The sequence below is a fragment of the Tenrec ecaudatus genome, chromosome 1 (assembly GCF_050624435.1).
Source record: "Tenrec ecaudatus isolate mTenEca1 chromosome 1, mTenEca1.hap1, whole genome shotgun sequence".
In the NCBI taxonomy this organism is placed as follows: domain Eukaryota; kingdom Metazoa; phylum Chordata; class Mammalia; order Afrosoricida; family Tenrecidae; genus Tenrec; species Tenrec ecaudatus.
In genome coordinates this window covers 231574409-231588335 of record NC_134530.1, presented here as the reverse complement: position 1 = coordinate 231588335, position 13927 = coordinate 231574409, and the positions used below count along the sequence as shown (strand labels likewise).

Sequence of the window (13927 nt, the reverse complement as noted above, 5' to 3'; positions counted from 1 at the left end):
TTGTTAGGTAAACCTTGATAACGCAAAAAAAAAAAAAAAGGCCAATGATGATTGTATAACTGATTCATCTAATTGTCACAGAATTGTATGCTTTAATGTGGTTAAAATGTTTAATTTAATGCTATATCTACACAGTAAAATTAAAAACAGACATTTCAAGAGCTGAGGCTTTCACTGTAGCTAGCATTTTTATGCTGAACTGATAATATGTAAAATTACCGTGTCTCTCACACTCCCTTGGTTTATGCCTGTTTAATTATTAATCAAACTCAGACTCACTGCCATTGAGTCTGTTCCTACTTATAGCGACTCTATGGGACAGAGTTGAGCACCCCCTGTGAATTTCTGAGCATCTTTAACTCTTGACAGGAGTAGGAAAGCCCCCTCTTCTCCCTGGGAGTGGCTGGGGGCTTCCCATTGACCTTGCAGGTATCAGCGTAACTTAAAACCACTGTGCACCAGGGCTCCTTGTTTATTAATAGTATCTCTTTTAACCTGAAAACTATGGTCGCCTTAGGTATGAGACATGAGATGGAAGTTGACATGAACATGGCAAGATATCAGGGGAAGAGAGGAAAGGGAGACTTTTCTAAGAAGTTCAACCAGATTTATTCTCCTGATGATTGTTCTTCACGCTCATTCACTTAGAACCAAAAGCTTCTCCACTCTCAGTCAGAACATTCACAGCCCAACCTTTAAAGAATTTCAAAGCTGATTTTTATAAGTTCTTGGAATCTGTAGCATGGAACTTAAAATCTAAAGCATAAGAATAATGCCTGACTAAAGTTTTATGACCTTCATAGCAAAATTCTTAATATTTGGGGCTTTGATTTCTTCTGTAAAAGTAGGATGTTGAGTCAGATGATCCTTAAGTCCTTTACAAGTCTCAACTTGTGAACTCTTGCATAACTGTTTGAGGTATAAATATAAAACTTATGTCAGCAATTCGAGTTGGAAAACAAACCTACATTGTGGGGCTTCTCTTTCCCCTTTCTCTCGCGTTGACCTGACAAGGAGCCTGCAGTAGTGTCCATTCGATCAGAATCTACTTTTACCCCACGAAACCTTCGATGTTTGTTACAGCTTTTGCACTGTTCTCTACTCCATTTTTATTCTTCTATGGAAAGGCTCATTTTGATTTTAGATCCTAGTTGAAAGATAGCTGGCGCATGGCATGTCTAGTCCTAAGTACCTTTACAAGGGAAATTAAAATGGTGGGGTATATTGATGGTGGGTTGAAATAGGAACATCAGGTGAAGTTTCTTGTTAACATTTTCTCTTGAAAAAGAAAAAAATTACTTTAAAAACTAATACTTTTTCTAAAAAGGAAGTTGTGAGTTAACAGTGCACACTGCTTTTCTGTTTAGGAAATCCGAGTTCTTCCCCGAGTTCCTCGGATCTAGTCAAAGTAGCCCAAGAGTGCTGTTACCACAATAACAGGGGCATTGCAGCCCATGGAGTGAGAGTCCTCACCAACATAACTGTCTCTTGTCAAGAAAAGGGTAAGTTCATTTAGGAATGATGTTGTGAACAAACTTTACATTGAATTTTAGGTAGAATTCTTTATGTATTTAGCTTTTAAATCCCTTACTACTTCTGGTCTGTGTCTTTTGATTTCTTAGAAGCCTCCTTCAAAAATGCTTTTACAATGTGCTTTTGCAAGGCTCCTAATCTTTGTGAAAAAATACTCTTTTAAGGATTTGGGGATTGGTGTTGTGAGGTGTTGCCTACTTCTTCCCCCTGTTAATACTTGCACGTAAGATCCTATTGATAGAGATTACTGTGACAGCCTGTCCACTTTTACAAAAATCTAGAAACATTTGGAAAAAATAAATTATCAAGGTGCTTAAATACATAGTTTCACTGAGAGGCAAGCAAATTAAAATTGTACCTACTTTCTCCCTAGATATCTGTAAGCTTTAAAATGATTTGAATAATTAAGGAGGAAGTACAGAGAAAATAGTGCATATATTTTGTGTGATCATAAGATTTGAAAGCCTCATACATTTGTTCAAAACAGGAATGATCAGGCCTAAAGGGTGGCGTAAGGCAAACTGATGAAATTGTTGAATGACAGGTCTTGTGTCTGTCTAAGAATAACTTGTTCCCCCCAGAGACTAAGTAGGTATATTGTGCTGATGGAAAAAAATTCCTAGGTGCACTCTTTCCAGCCTTTTTCTCACCAATACCATTTCCCTATTTCTTAGAACTTCTTCGTAATAAGCCCCGTGATCATCCTGTGTTCTTTGAGAAAACCTATCAAGATATCCCTTTGACATACAAAAAAAGTTGCCATAACTTTCTGAACTCTGACCTCTCTGTCTTGAATTTAGCTAGCTCCTTGAAAGTCACTCGGACCTTTAATTGGACCTTTTTACAAAGTGACCCTATGAGACTCAGATCAGTGTCTTACTGAGAGAACCAGCGTGCAGTCCTCCACTCATCACAGAGACATGTTTATACACGTTTTGTTTGAAATAAACCCAGCCATGTATGACCTGAAGCCCTACTAGAAATACCTTCTGGCTCGCCATCATATTACCTTAAATACCAAGACCAAACTAAACTCAATGCTATCTAGTCGATTCTGACTCATAGCAACCCTATGGGATCGCTTCCCTACCTCTTGAGTTTCCAAGAGACTACCTATTTACAGGCATAGAAAGCTAGTCTTGCTCCCATTGAGCTGCTAGTAGTTTAGAACTACTGACCTTGTAGATCAAACCCCAAAGAGTAACTGCTATACTACCAGGCCTCGGAGCTCTATGGATGGAACCTTTAGGGGAATTTTATCCCTAAGGAAGTGAAAAAATGTTATAGTAGTTTTTATTTTTTACCTGTTTGAAATGCACTTGTAAGTTATTAAAGACTCCAAGTCCACTTCAGTTTTACTTTTCCTTCTTTTTCAGCCACTCAGACCAGTATTTAGATCTGAGGGACAAGGACTCCGAAGGGTATATAGTAATGTTTTACGTTAAACCTTAAAGAGTTCATTATTTTATAGTCAGACTGAAGCACTAATGAGATTTTGTAGGGTCTTTGTTATATCCTGAAAATGGTTTCACTCATTAGAAGCTAAACATCACTCGCTGTTCCTATTATTACCTTAGCTAAGTTGGTAACACTATTTTATTATTCATTGTTTATACTTTGGCTTGATTTAATGTGTATATGTTTATAATCTTCATTAAAGTAGCATAAATACTACAGTTCAGAAGTAAAAGTACATGCCATATATACTTTTACAGGAAGATTAATTTTAAGCATTCATGTATTTCCTATACCTTCAGTTTCTAAAATTTTTTTTCTGTGTGTGTGTGTGTGTTTAATCATCTCTGCTTGGCCACTATAAAACTTAATGTTTGCCCTCTAGACCTATTGCCATTGGAACAAGATGCTGTCTTTGGCCTGGAATCCCTTCTCGTACTTTGTAGTCAAGATGACAGTCCAGGTGCTCAAGGCACTTTAAAGGTGAAAACGTCACTTATTTTAAAACAATCCCCATTCCCATTGCCTAACCAAGAGTAAAGGGGTCAGATAGTAAATATTTGAAACTTTGCTTACCATATGCTCTCTGTCACAGCTACTCAAGTATACCATTGCTTGACAAAAACACCCCTTGACAGTGTGGGTCTTTTTTTAAAGGAAGGGTGTCTGTGTTCCAATAAAACTTTATTTACAAAAATAGGCAGGCTAGTTTAGGCTTACAGACAATAGTATGCTGACCCTTGGCAAATATAAATATTCGTCCTTGATTTTCCTTTCACCACTGATCTTTCGACTTGATGGTATTCCAGATGATAGATAAACTTAAAATCTGAGCTTTAGCACATTTTTCCATCAACTGTGTTTATTAAGTTATAATAGATTCATAGGTATGGATCTAGACTATATAAAGCAAAGAGAAGTAGGTAGAGCTTCTGCATCCTTGGAAATTATACTTTGAGGTAACGCTGATAAGAATACACAAGAAACTTGATGAAATGACTACACCCAAATTAATAAATGTATGTGTTTGTTAGTTTCGCAAACACAGAAACTCTACTTTATAAACCAAGAGAATTTTCTAGCTAGCCCTTGGTGACCCAACCCAATAGAAACTGGAACTTTAGACTCTGTCTTTTTAAGGCACCCAGCATCCTTCATAGACTTCACCAGAAGGATGAGATTTGGAAACTCCACTAAACAAAGTAGGCTTTACCTTAAACTCACCTGTAGCATTTCTAAGGAACTGACATACTCCCTTGGATTTAAGGCTGAAAGACACTAGTGTGAGAAGAAAGATGACCACCATCCCAACATTATGGAATTGATCGTCATTGGTCTTTGGTTTGGATCTCTTTTCTTCAGGGTGCCCAATGAATGATGTCCTGTATTTTCCATAATTTACTATTTTAATGCTCTCTTTGCTTTTTATGACATGTGTAAGCCTGGCCGACATGATTCTGACTTTGTAAATATTACTGAAAGTGTTGCTTTATCTCCAACCCTGATTATTCGTGGAAACAGTATCCAGTCACTCTAGCTTACAATCTGTCCAAGTCAGCAGTTCATGTACTGTGGTCTGAAAAGCTGGCCTATACAAATATAATTTCATTTTCTAAACATTGTTTTAAGTTCTATACCATTGGCTAAATTAATGATACTATCAATAGAATTATATGTCCATGGGGTTGATTTATGACATTCCTCAATAAAATAATAACGATATCTAAAGTGAACCAGAGACTATAAACGATAGCTATATGAATGGATCTGGGATTCACACTTAATTTTAACCCCAATTTAAGAACAATTTGTTGTATGATATGGTCCTGCTCGATGCTCACTTTCATGGAGAGATAGATCCCTGAGGATGTGGGTGCTATAGCTAAGTGTGGTGAAGAAACCCTATGGTGCCCGGCTAGCAGAAGCAATAGCATCTAGGGTCTTAAAGGCTTAGTATCTGCAAACAAGTAGCCATCTAAATGAAGCATCACTGAATAAGTCTGCATGGAAAAAGCACACCAGCCTGTGTGATCAAAGGATTATAAATAGTAAGATCCAAATCCAGATGAGACTTTATCCTCCCTTAAACTGTTGCAGTCTTGTACACGCATAGGGGCAGTTCTACCCTGTCCTATAGGTTGCAGTGAGTCAGCATTGACTTGATGGCAGTGAGTTTGGTTTTGGTTTTAGTTAAGACTCAGGGAGATGAAATCCCATATATATTCAAGTATAAGCCGACCAGATTATCAGCCGAGGCACCTAATTTTACCACAAAAACTGCATTAAAAATGTGCTGAAAAACTCGGCTTATACTTGAGTATATACAGTAACTTACTGCTACCTAGCCAGTATGAGGTAAATTGACCTTCACCTGTGGCTCAAATAGACTCCAAAATTCTTTTTCTCCCCTTATGTCATGGTGAAAGTTGCATTGCTGGAAAGTGGCCCATCTTTTGGGGAGATGGAATTATGGAAATGTTTACATATTGTGATAGAGAAAATGGGAAGTAGCTATAGAAGTGGAAGTGATTTAAACAAGCCACTGTGTCAAGGTGGGGGGCTTTTGAGCTGCTAGTTTTAGTGACTGGTACCTTAGTGATGCCATCAGTTAACCAACAAGCCCTAAAACTTTTGGTTGAGATATGAGAGAGAATTGGAAACCTCTTCCAAACTTCAGTCGCTTAAGAGCCTCTTAGGGTATCTTTTTCGAATACAAGCTTTCAGTAACCTCCACACCTTGCCCCAACCCCAAACTTAATTCGTTAAGTTTGATTGGGCCGAGCCCAGGAAAATGTTCATTGCCACCCGGCGTGGTTTGTATAGGTAGTTTACAAACCAGTTGAAGAAGGTAATGAAAATGATGATAATTAGTTTGGAATCTGATGGCCTCGTCAGCATTATTCCTTATGATTTTTTCATGGAAGTAGTGTTATATTGAGATGAATGGCTAATTTGCATTCATTTGATTTTATTTTAATTCTAAATATGGTGTGCTTTGCAAATCTTAATATAGGGCTCAACACCTCAAATGTTTCTCATGAAAAATGTACCAACAGCATTTAATTTTTTTTCTCAATAACAAAAAGTTCTTTTTAAAAAAGCTTCATTTAATACTTTCAAAGTATTGAGAATTGATTAGTACATTTTCTCTTTATGCAGATTGCTCTTAATTGTATGGTCAAGCTGGCCAAGGGCAGGCCCCACCTCAGCCAGTCAGTGGTTGAGACCTTGTTGGCCCAGTTGCACAGTGCCCAGGACACAGCCCGGATCCTGATGTGCCATTGTCTGGCGGCCATTGCCATGCAGCTGCCAGTGCTGGGCGACGGCATGCTGGGGGACCTCATGGAGCTCTACAAAGTGATTGGACGGTCCTCCACAGACAAACAGCAAGAACTTCTGGTAAAGAGCCACTTTGTGAACAGGCTGGAAGGGGTGCGCCCTGGTGGCACTGGGGGTTAATCATTCAGCTGCTGACCACACAGGGTTGGTGGTTTGAACCTCAGCAGCGGCTGCTCGGGGGTAAGATGAAACTGTGCACCTATAAAGAGCGACACTCAGAAAGCGGCGTAGGGTTGTAATGGGCCAGGGTTAGCTGGTGGGTTTTGTTTGCTTCCTTTCAGCGGATGAGTTGGATCTAGTCTAGTTGGACTTGATTTTAAAAGTCAGCACCAAAGCTAATCAAATTGGTTAAAGTCACAGTTTCTAATTCTGAAGCAGCATACCCAAAATATAAGGGGGGCTTCAAGAAGTTGGTGAAAAATTCCAATATCTTTCAGTTCCATTTTCCAAAAACTTTTGACGGTTTCTCCTTGTTCTGAAGCCAAAATGGAATGTTTAAAACAAAACCCTGAACTTTTCACTATTTTCACTTTTGATTAGAAATCCGTTTAGTTCAGATCTAAATCTATGCTCTTTGTAAGCCCTGTCAACAAGTCTTAGTGTAGCCAAAGCTTCCCGTCTTGTGTTTTCATTTATTTAAAAAGTGAGCTTTTTTTATGTGTTTTACAGAAGTAAATATGTCAAACCAATCCCTATTGCTTACTTGGGAAAATATAAATCAATGACCTAATATTCAGAATGAACACAGATGAGACTGTGTTCTTGGCTCTTAACTATTTATGAATCAATTTAGACATCTGTATATGTCTGGAGTTATGAGGATGCTTTAAAATAAAGAAAATGTCTTGGGCGTTATAATAACTTGTTGACAAAGCTTTGTAAGGCCACATTCTAAATCAGCATAAAATATATGTAACATGGGTTGGCCACTCATATTATTTCTATTCACCTGAATTTAGGGTTTGGGGAACAGTGTAACGGAATGACTTTTAAACGCCTGCTTTATGTATAATCCTCCAGAGACATTTTATGAAAGACTGCCCCTATCACATTGTTTGCTGTCATATAAGGTTACCTGATGCTCAGAGGGCAGTAGTCATGGGTGTGATATACAGTTTTAAGAAATATATGTGGATTTGTATATGTATCAATGTAAGCGGCTTTAGCCAAATTTAGTTATTTTATCAAAGTGTTTTGGACTAATGCTCTTACTCTTCTTAGTGTTAGTGCTTTTTAAAAACAGTTTTTGTTATGAAACCGAACCGTCAAAAATGTAAGAAATACAGTAAAAACTCTTGTATCTATCACTCATCTAAGGGAAAAGAAATATTGCCAATACCATTGAAGCCCCCTGTGTACCGCCCTGATAGCGCCCCTCCCTTCTCCCAGAGGTAACTGCCCTCCGGAATTTGGTATTTATCTTTCCCGTGCATGCTGTTAGACTTGGACAGCATCAGTGTGTGTCTTAGGCAGTGGTAATTAGCCTTCATAATTGTAGTAGCTTACATGTTCAACTGCGAGTTTGAATCCACTAGTTGCTCCTAGGAGAAAAGACTTGCATCTGCTTTCATAACGATTATAGTCTAGGAAACCCTTTAGGGCAGATCTACTCAGTTATGTAAGGTCACTGAATGGGATCCAATTAGACAGCATACAGCAGCATGAATTTTGCTTATTTTCTGTGAATCATCTTTGTTGTTTTGTATATCTAATTCACTTCACTGTATCATATTTCACTATAAATGTGTCATCACTGATTTCTCCATATGTAGGAGCATTGTTTTGATTTTTTGCTGTTATACTGTAATTTAAAAAAAACATTTTATTAGGGGCTATACTTAGTGAAATAAATTAATGAAATTAAAATGATAAATTTTATAAATGGAAAACCAATTTTATCCCTTTTCTGGTCTTGAATCACTACTTTCTCCCTTTGGAGTAGATTATTTAGAACATTGGGTAGAATTATGATTATGTGATTTTCTTGACTTTCTTCTTGTTTAATATTAGGTGAGTTTGGCTACTGTGATTTTTGTAGCCAGTCAGAAAACATTGTCTGCTGAAGTCAAGGCAGTAATTAAGCAGCAGCTTGAAAGCGTTTCTAATGGATGGACGGTATACCGGATTGCCAGACAGGCCTCCAGAATGGTACGTAGTACCCTTGTGGGTTAACTCGCATGCTGGAAATGGCATGTTACAATTCTTAGATTGTGCGATTTTTACACTTAGTCCAAACTGAAGATAAGATGGGAGGACCTTTTAACTAAGGGTTGGAAAAATTGATGGCTCAAAAGACCTACTTTTTACCTTAGCTCTCAATGGCAGCAGTGTTCTTAGTATAAAGTGTTGGATAAGAACAGCAAACATCTGAGCTTTACAAGGCGTCGATTGTCCCACTTCCATTTGGCTCTGTATCATTGCGAGGAAGGCTCTGTACCCTTCTTCGCCATGTGGAAGGCCTAACGACTTTTGTTAACTTTGTTGGAAAGGAAATGTAGAGCCTGGGTGTCTAGGGATCCTTTGATGATAAGTCCAGAGAGCCAAGTGTGAGAAAGTTCCTCTGGGCGGCTGAGTCGCGTGATCTCAACTGGAGAGGGGAGTACTGTGGCAGCACAGTTGTTCATTGTTTGCAATTGCCCTCACACTTCCAGCATTGCTGGATATTACTGGATATTCTGTCCTCAGACATGAAATAGCAATCCTACATATCAGCTATACACAGCTACCCTCCCCTCGTTCATGGTGATAATCAAATACTTCATGGAACTAAATGACGTCTCCCACCGCCAAAGACTTCATCCAGAATAGCACACAATGAGTTTGCTATAAAATGCTCTCTCTATTTTATACTAAGGCTTGAGTTACAGTTAATTTCATGTCTTTTTTCTTCGGTTAGACCTTGCAATAGCCAAATGGCATTTAATAAGGAAGATTAGGCAGTGTGTTATAGAAAAGCAATTCACCATATTTTCTCTGAGGAAATATTTAGAACAGCAGTTCTCAACCTGTGGGTCGTGAGCCCTTTGGGGGTTGAACGACCTTTTCACAGGGGTCGCCAGATTCAGAACAGTAGCAAAATGACAGTGATGAAGTAGGAATGAAAATAATTTTATGGTTGGGGTCACCACCACATGAGTAAGTGTCTTATAGGGTCACAGCTGTAGGAAGGTTGAGAACCACTGATTTAGACTGAGTCTCAAAGAATTACATGCTACGAGGAATGGTTGCTAAAGCTTATCCAATGTTTGGGTTTGTCTTTCTCGCTGCCGCGTCTGCTCTTTCAGCATGTGCCTCCTCTTTCCCTTTCTTAGGGCAATCATGACATGGCCAGAGAGCTTTATCAGAGTTTGCTGACTCAGGTGGCCTCAGAGCACTTCTACTTCTGGCTGAACAGTCTGAAGGAGTTCTCACATGCAGAACAGCGTCTCACTGGGCTGCAAGAAGAGGATTATAGCTCAGCACTTTCTTGCATTGCTGAATCTTTAAAATTCTACCACAAAGGAATTGCTTCCTTAACAGTAAGCCGTCCTCTTCATTCTCCTCCGGTGATGATAACTTGTGCGAGAACAATTCCCCTTCTGTTAGTGTTAGCCTATGTTACTACCATGGTGCGCCTTCTGATGCATATACTTTGGTGATCTCAAAGTAATCAATTTCAGGTGAAAGTAAGCAGTGATTATTTCTTCAATACCTACAGATTAATATGTTTATCATTTTATGTTTATAAAGTACTGGGTACCACCCCGAAACAGATGGCTTAATCATGAACAGGGATTGAGTGCAGAGAGTTCTTTCCTGTTGCGATTATTCCCACGAGTGACATCCACCCTGGATGGCGGCAGCGTCAGACGCAAGAAGAAAGGAGTTTCTTGCTTTTAAATAAAGAAGAAATTTTCAAGGATGCTTAGTGTTCCACTGCTTCCTTTTCTGGTATCCTTCTGCACCACATCTCCAGGGGGTCAGCTACTTTTAACTTTCTCTAATAAGTGAAGGCGTGCAAACAGGCCCTAACCGTTTCAAATGTTTCCTTGAAATTAGCTGTGTATCTATAAACCTGTGCCCTAAAATGAACATTTTCTGTAATGATTCAAGAACATTTTCCTTTAAAAAGAAGTAAACAAATGGAAATTTTTTAAAATCATTTTATTAGGAGCTTGTACAGCTCTATCACAATCCATGTAGACATCCATTGTGTCAAGCACATCTGTACATATGTTGCCATCATCATTTTCAAAACATCTTCTTTCTACTTAAGCCCTTGGTATCATCTCCTCATGTTTTGTTTTGTTTTTCTCTCTCTCCCAAACAAATGAAATTTGTATAAGAACCATTTTCTTTTAAAGGTAAAGAGTTTACATAATCAGTAAATACTTTTTAGGTAATATCATACAGCTGTTAAAATTATCTTTTTTTAGGACTGGTTGGAATTAACTTGATGGCACTGAGTTTGGGATTTTGGTGTAAACTTTTGGTACCTATTTACATATATTTAACACATGCCTAGAATATTTTTATTGGTGGACTCTTTCCAAAGAAATGCTTCAAAGTAGAATGAAGAATAAGCAGATGTCACAAGAGAGGAATATTTTTTTGAAGTATGATTTTATTTTTTTCCTAATCTGGAATTGACTGCTGTTTAAAATAGTCCCTCTCTGTCTTAAAGTGCCCCATGGACTTCATTAATTTTTTCCTCTTCATTATTTCTAGGAGAAGATTGTTGTTGCTAATATGAGGTTAATAAATGCCTCAGTAAATCGAAAGGCAAGGGAGTTACAATAACTGGTCCAAAGAAGTAGAATTATTTTGTTGTCCAGCTTTGGTGGAATAGATCATTAGTTACCAACCAGTGCGGTAAAGATGATGAGAGCTGTGAGACAATCTCACTAAACAGTCAGCCTGGCAGAATTGATTCATGAAAAATTCTGTGGCATATTTAGTCATCCGTCTTAATTATTGTATTTGTGTGGTGTGTGGTTTTTAATGACGCGTGGCAATAATCAAGGACTGAATTCTGACAGGAGGAAGAAAGTATTTGACGTGTAGGTTCTTGTCTTTGTCTCAGCTCTGCTGCTTATACAGTGTGACTTGCGCTGGTCATTTGGCCTCATGTGTTCTTCTGAACCATAGTAAAAAATGGAGGATGAGGGTTTCAGTTCAGCTATACATGGATTTATGCTGAACAGAATGTGTTTAAACATGTGAGTGGTCAATGGATCACTGAAAACAAGTTCTCTCAATAACACATTTGTCTTAGTCGCATTAGAGTGTCTTCAGAAACAGTCCATCCCACACAGTGACTTCCAGGGGGAGCTGCTGGACCTGTTAAATTTGAGGCAGGAAGGTTAGCGCAAACATTATGGAGGCTGTTTGGGGAGGACTCCAAAGGAGAAATCTTGAGAGATTGTCTCAGCAGACACAGGGCAATCACAGGAGCTTTTTAGGATGCATCATGGGAAAATTAAAGCCTGCATTGGTAAGAAAAAGGCCAGGGAGGCTGCACTGAGGAATTTGTTCTCATCAAAACAATGCAGCTGCTCTTTCTTTGCTGATGACAAGAGCTGCCACATGAGAATTTCATTAGGAAACCTTACCCCATCCACCCGTAAGCAATAATCTTATCCATTTAAACTTCTTTTGTTCCCCAGATATAAAGAACATCTCAAAGGAACACAATTTACAATTTAAGTCCCTGCAGGATAACAAAGTTGCCGTTTTGGTGTGGCTAAATCAAAGCACAGGGTTCTTGGGGATGGGCTAACGGGGTAGAAATCCTGCCTTAGAAGTACATAGCCCTGGGTGGAGGCTTTGTCCAGAAAACAGTCACTTCACATGCTGCTTTCTACAATCTTGTAGCAGTGCCTTAGACTTGCTTATGTGTGCATTCGACCATAAACATAGTATAATATAGTACTAGCACAGACTTTAGGTCAGCTGACCCTTTCACAGTAGTCATCTGAGACCATCGGAAAACAACTGTTTCCACATGGTCTTAGGAACCCAGACACCTTTCCTTTATCCGTCTCCAGGCGGGTCCGCCCACATCCAGATACACCCACATAGGAGTACCTGGCATGAAGACTGTTACCCATGCTACACCATGCTTCAAGACAAAAGTTCATTTATTTGTCACTAGAAATAAATATTTCACAATATAGAATTACATATTGTTTTTGTGACCAATCACTATGCTTTCACTATGTTCAATTTTTAACAATGAAAATAGATCCTGCATATCAGATATTTGCATTACAATTCTTACCAGTAGCAAAATTACTATTATGAAATAGCAACAAAAATAATTTTCTGGTTGGGGTCACCCAGCCATACACGAACTGTATGAAAGGGTCAATTGGGACGGTTGAGAACCACTGCTCTAGGTAATGAACCTGCTGAGATTCCTGCGCACTCCTCTGTTATATACCTGCTTCTACTCCACAAAGGTAACTGTTGTCCGAGATCTTCTATTTAACCATTCCCTTGCCTTTCTTCATAATTTTAATATTTTTCCCATGTAACTAACCAAAGTACTATTTTGTACTGCATGTTTTTAAAAAGAACCGATTTTTTTTTACCTGCTTTGATCATCTAAGTGATGTTGCTGAGATTCATCCGTCTTGTATGAATCTGTATGCGTTGCGCAGGTACAGTTCTGCTTTTACCATGCTAGTGTTGGTGGACGTTTGGGTGTTTTGCTGTTACAGGCAGTACTGCTGCAAGCGTTCCTGTATGTCTGTCAGCCAGTGATGGCTGCACCCCTCTGGGGACAGCTCGTCTGTCTGTAGACATTTTTCGTGAACATGACTTGCTATTGAATCTAGTGACGAGGTTAGAGATGCTGTTTAGTGCCTTACAGTGCAACGAAAGGCCCTCAGCAACAACTGGAAGAAGGAAATAAATTCAAATTGTCATCAGTGTGATGGTTGAGGCTGTGTTCTAAGGGAGTGGGCCTCAGTCCCTTCCCCCTGTTTAGACATGTGTGAGTGAGGAGGAAGAGGTGCTTCCGATGCATAATATCCGAAAGGGTGAGGGCATTCTTGTCCACAGTGAGAGATGGGAATGGCAGAGAGTATGCTCGCTGTCAAACTGAGTAGCTCACACCAGGTTTTCCTCAGTGGTTTCACAAATTGATAGTCCTGCCCACTCTGCAGTGCATTCACACCACATCTAATCACTGTGAGATTTTCCTTAATTTGTTTCTTTGTCAGTGTGGTAGATGCTTTAGTGGCTTTTCATTGAAGGTTTGATCAGCATTTCCTGGATTTTCCTGTGAATTCAAGATTTTTGCTTATTTTCCCCTTAGTTATCTGTTTTTTCCATATTGGTTTGTAAATTGTTTCTGTTACATCTAGATTGAGTTATAAATACCATTTTTGCATCGAACAGTTCTTAATTTTAATGTAGTCTAAATTATTGATCTGTATAGTTTGTGTTTTGTTTACAAATTTTTCCTGATTTCAAGGTTATAAAGATATTTTCCTCTCTACTCTCTGATAAATGTTCTGTTATTTTGCCTTCACGTTTAAATTTTAGTCAAAGTAGATAAAAGAGTTTGGGTTTGTTTTTTAGATAGTATTTTATTGTGTGTACATGAAGGGTTATA

The 13927-nt window shown here is 38.7% G+C and overlaps 1 protein-coding gene and 1 non-coding gene across 3 annotated transcripts in view; one reads left to right on the top strand and one right to left on the bottom strand.

The window, feature by feature from the left end:
* The window catches only part of INTS7 (integrator complex subunit 7), a 96032-nt gene that overhangs the window by 53003 nt on the left and 29102 nt on the right, over positions 1-13927 (top strand). For both annotated transcript variants that reach the window (XR_012779391.1, XM_075530098.1), the window contains exons 9-13: positions 1368-1502; positions 3374-3471; positions 6148-6387; positions 8338-8475; positions 9639-9845. Coding sequence is in view for 1 of the 2 variants with exons in the window: in XM_075530098.1 (XP_075386213.1) it covers positions 1368-1502; positions 3374-3471; positions 6148-6387; positions 8338-8475; positions 9639-9845 (818 nt within the window). In the remaining variant the exon portion in view is untranslated. The remainder of the gene's footprint in view (positions 1-1367; positions 1503-3373; positions 3472-6147; positions 6388-8337; positions 8476-9638; positions 9846-13927) is intronic.
* LOC142437803 (small nucleolar RNA SNORA61) lies at positions 2836-2956 on the bottom strand. Its single transcript, XR_012782321.1, has one exon. It is a non-coding gene; the product is annotated as a small nucleolar RNA SNORA61 (small nucleolar RNA).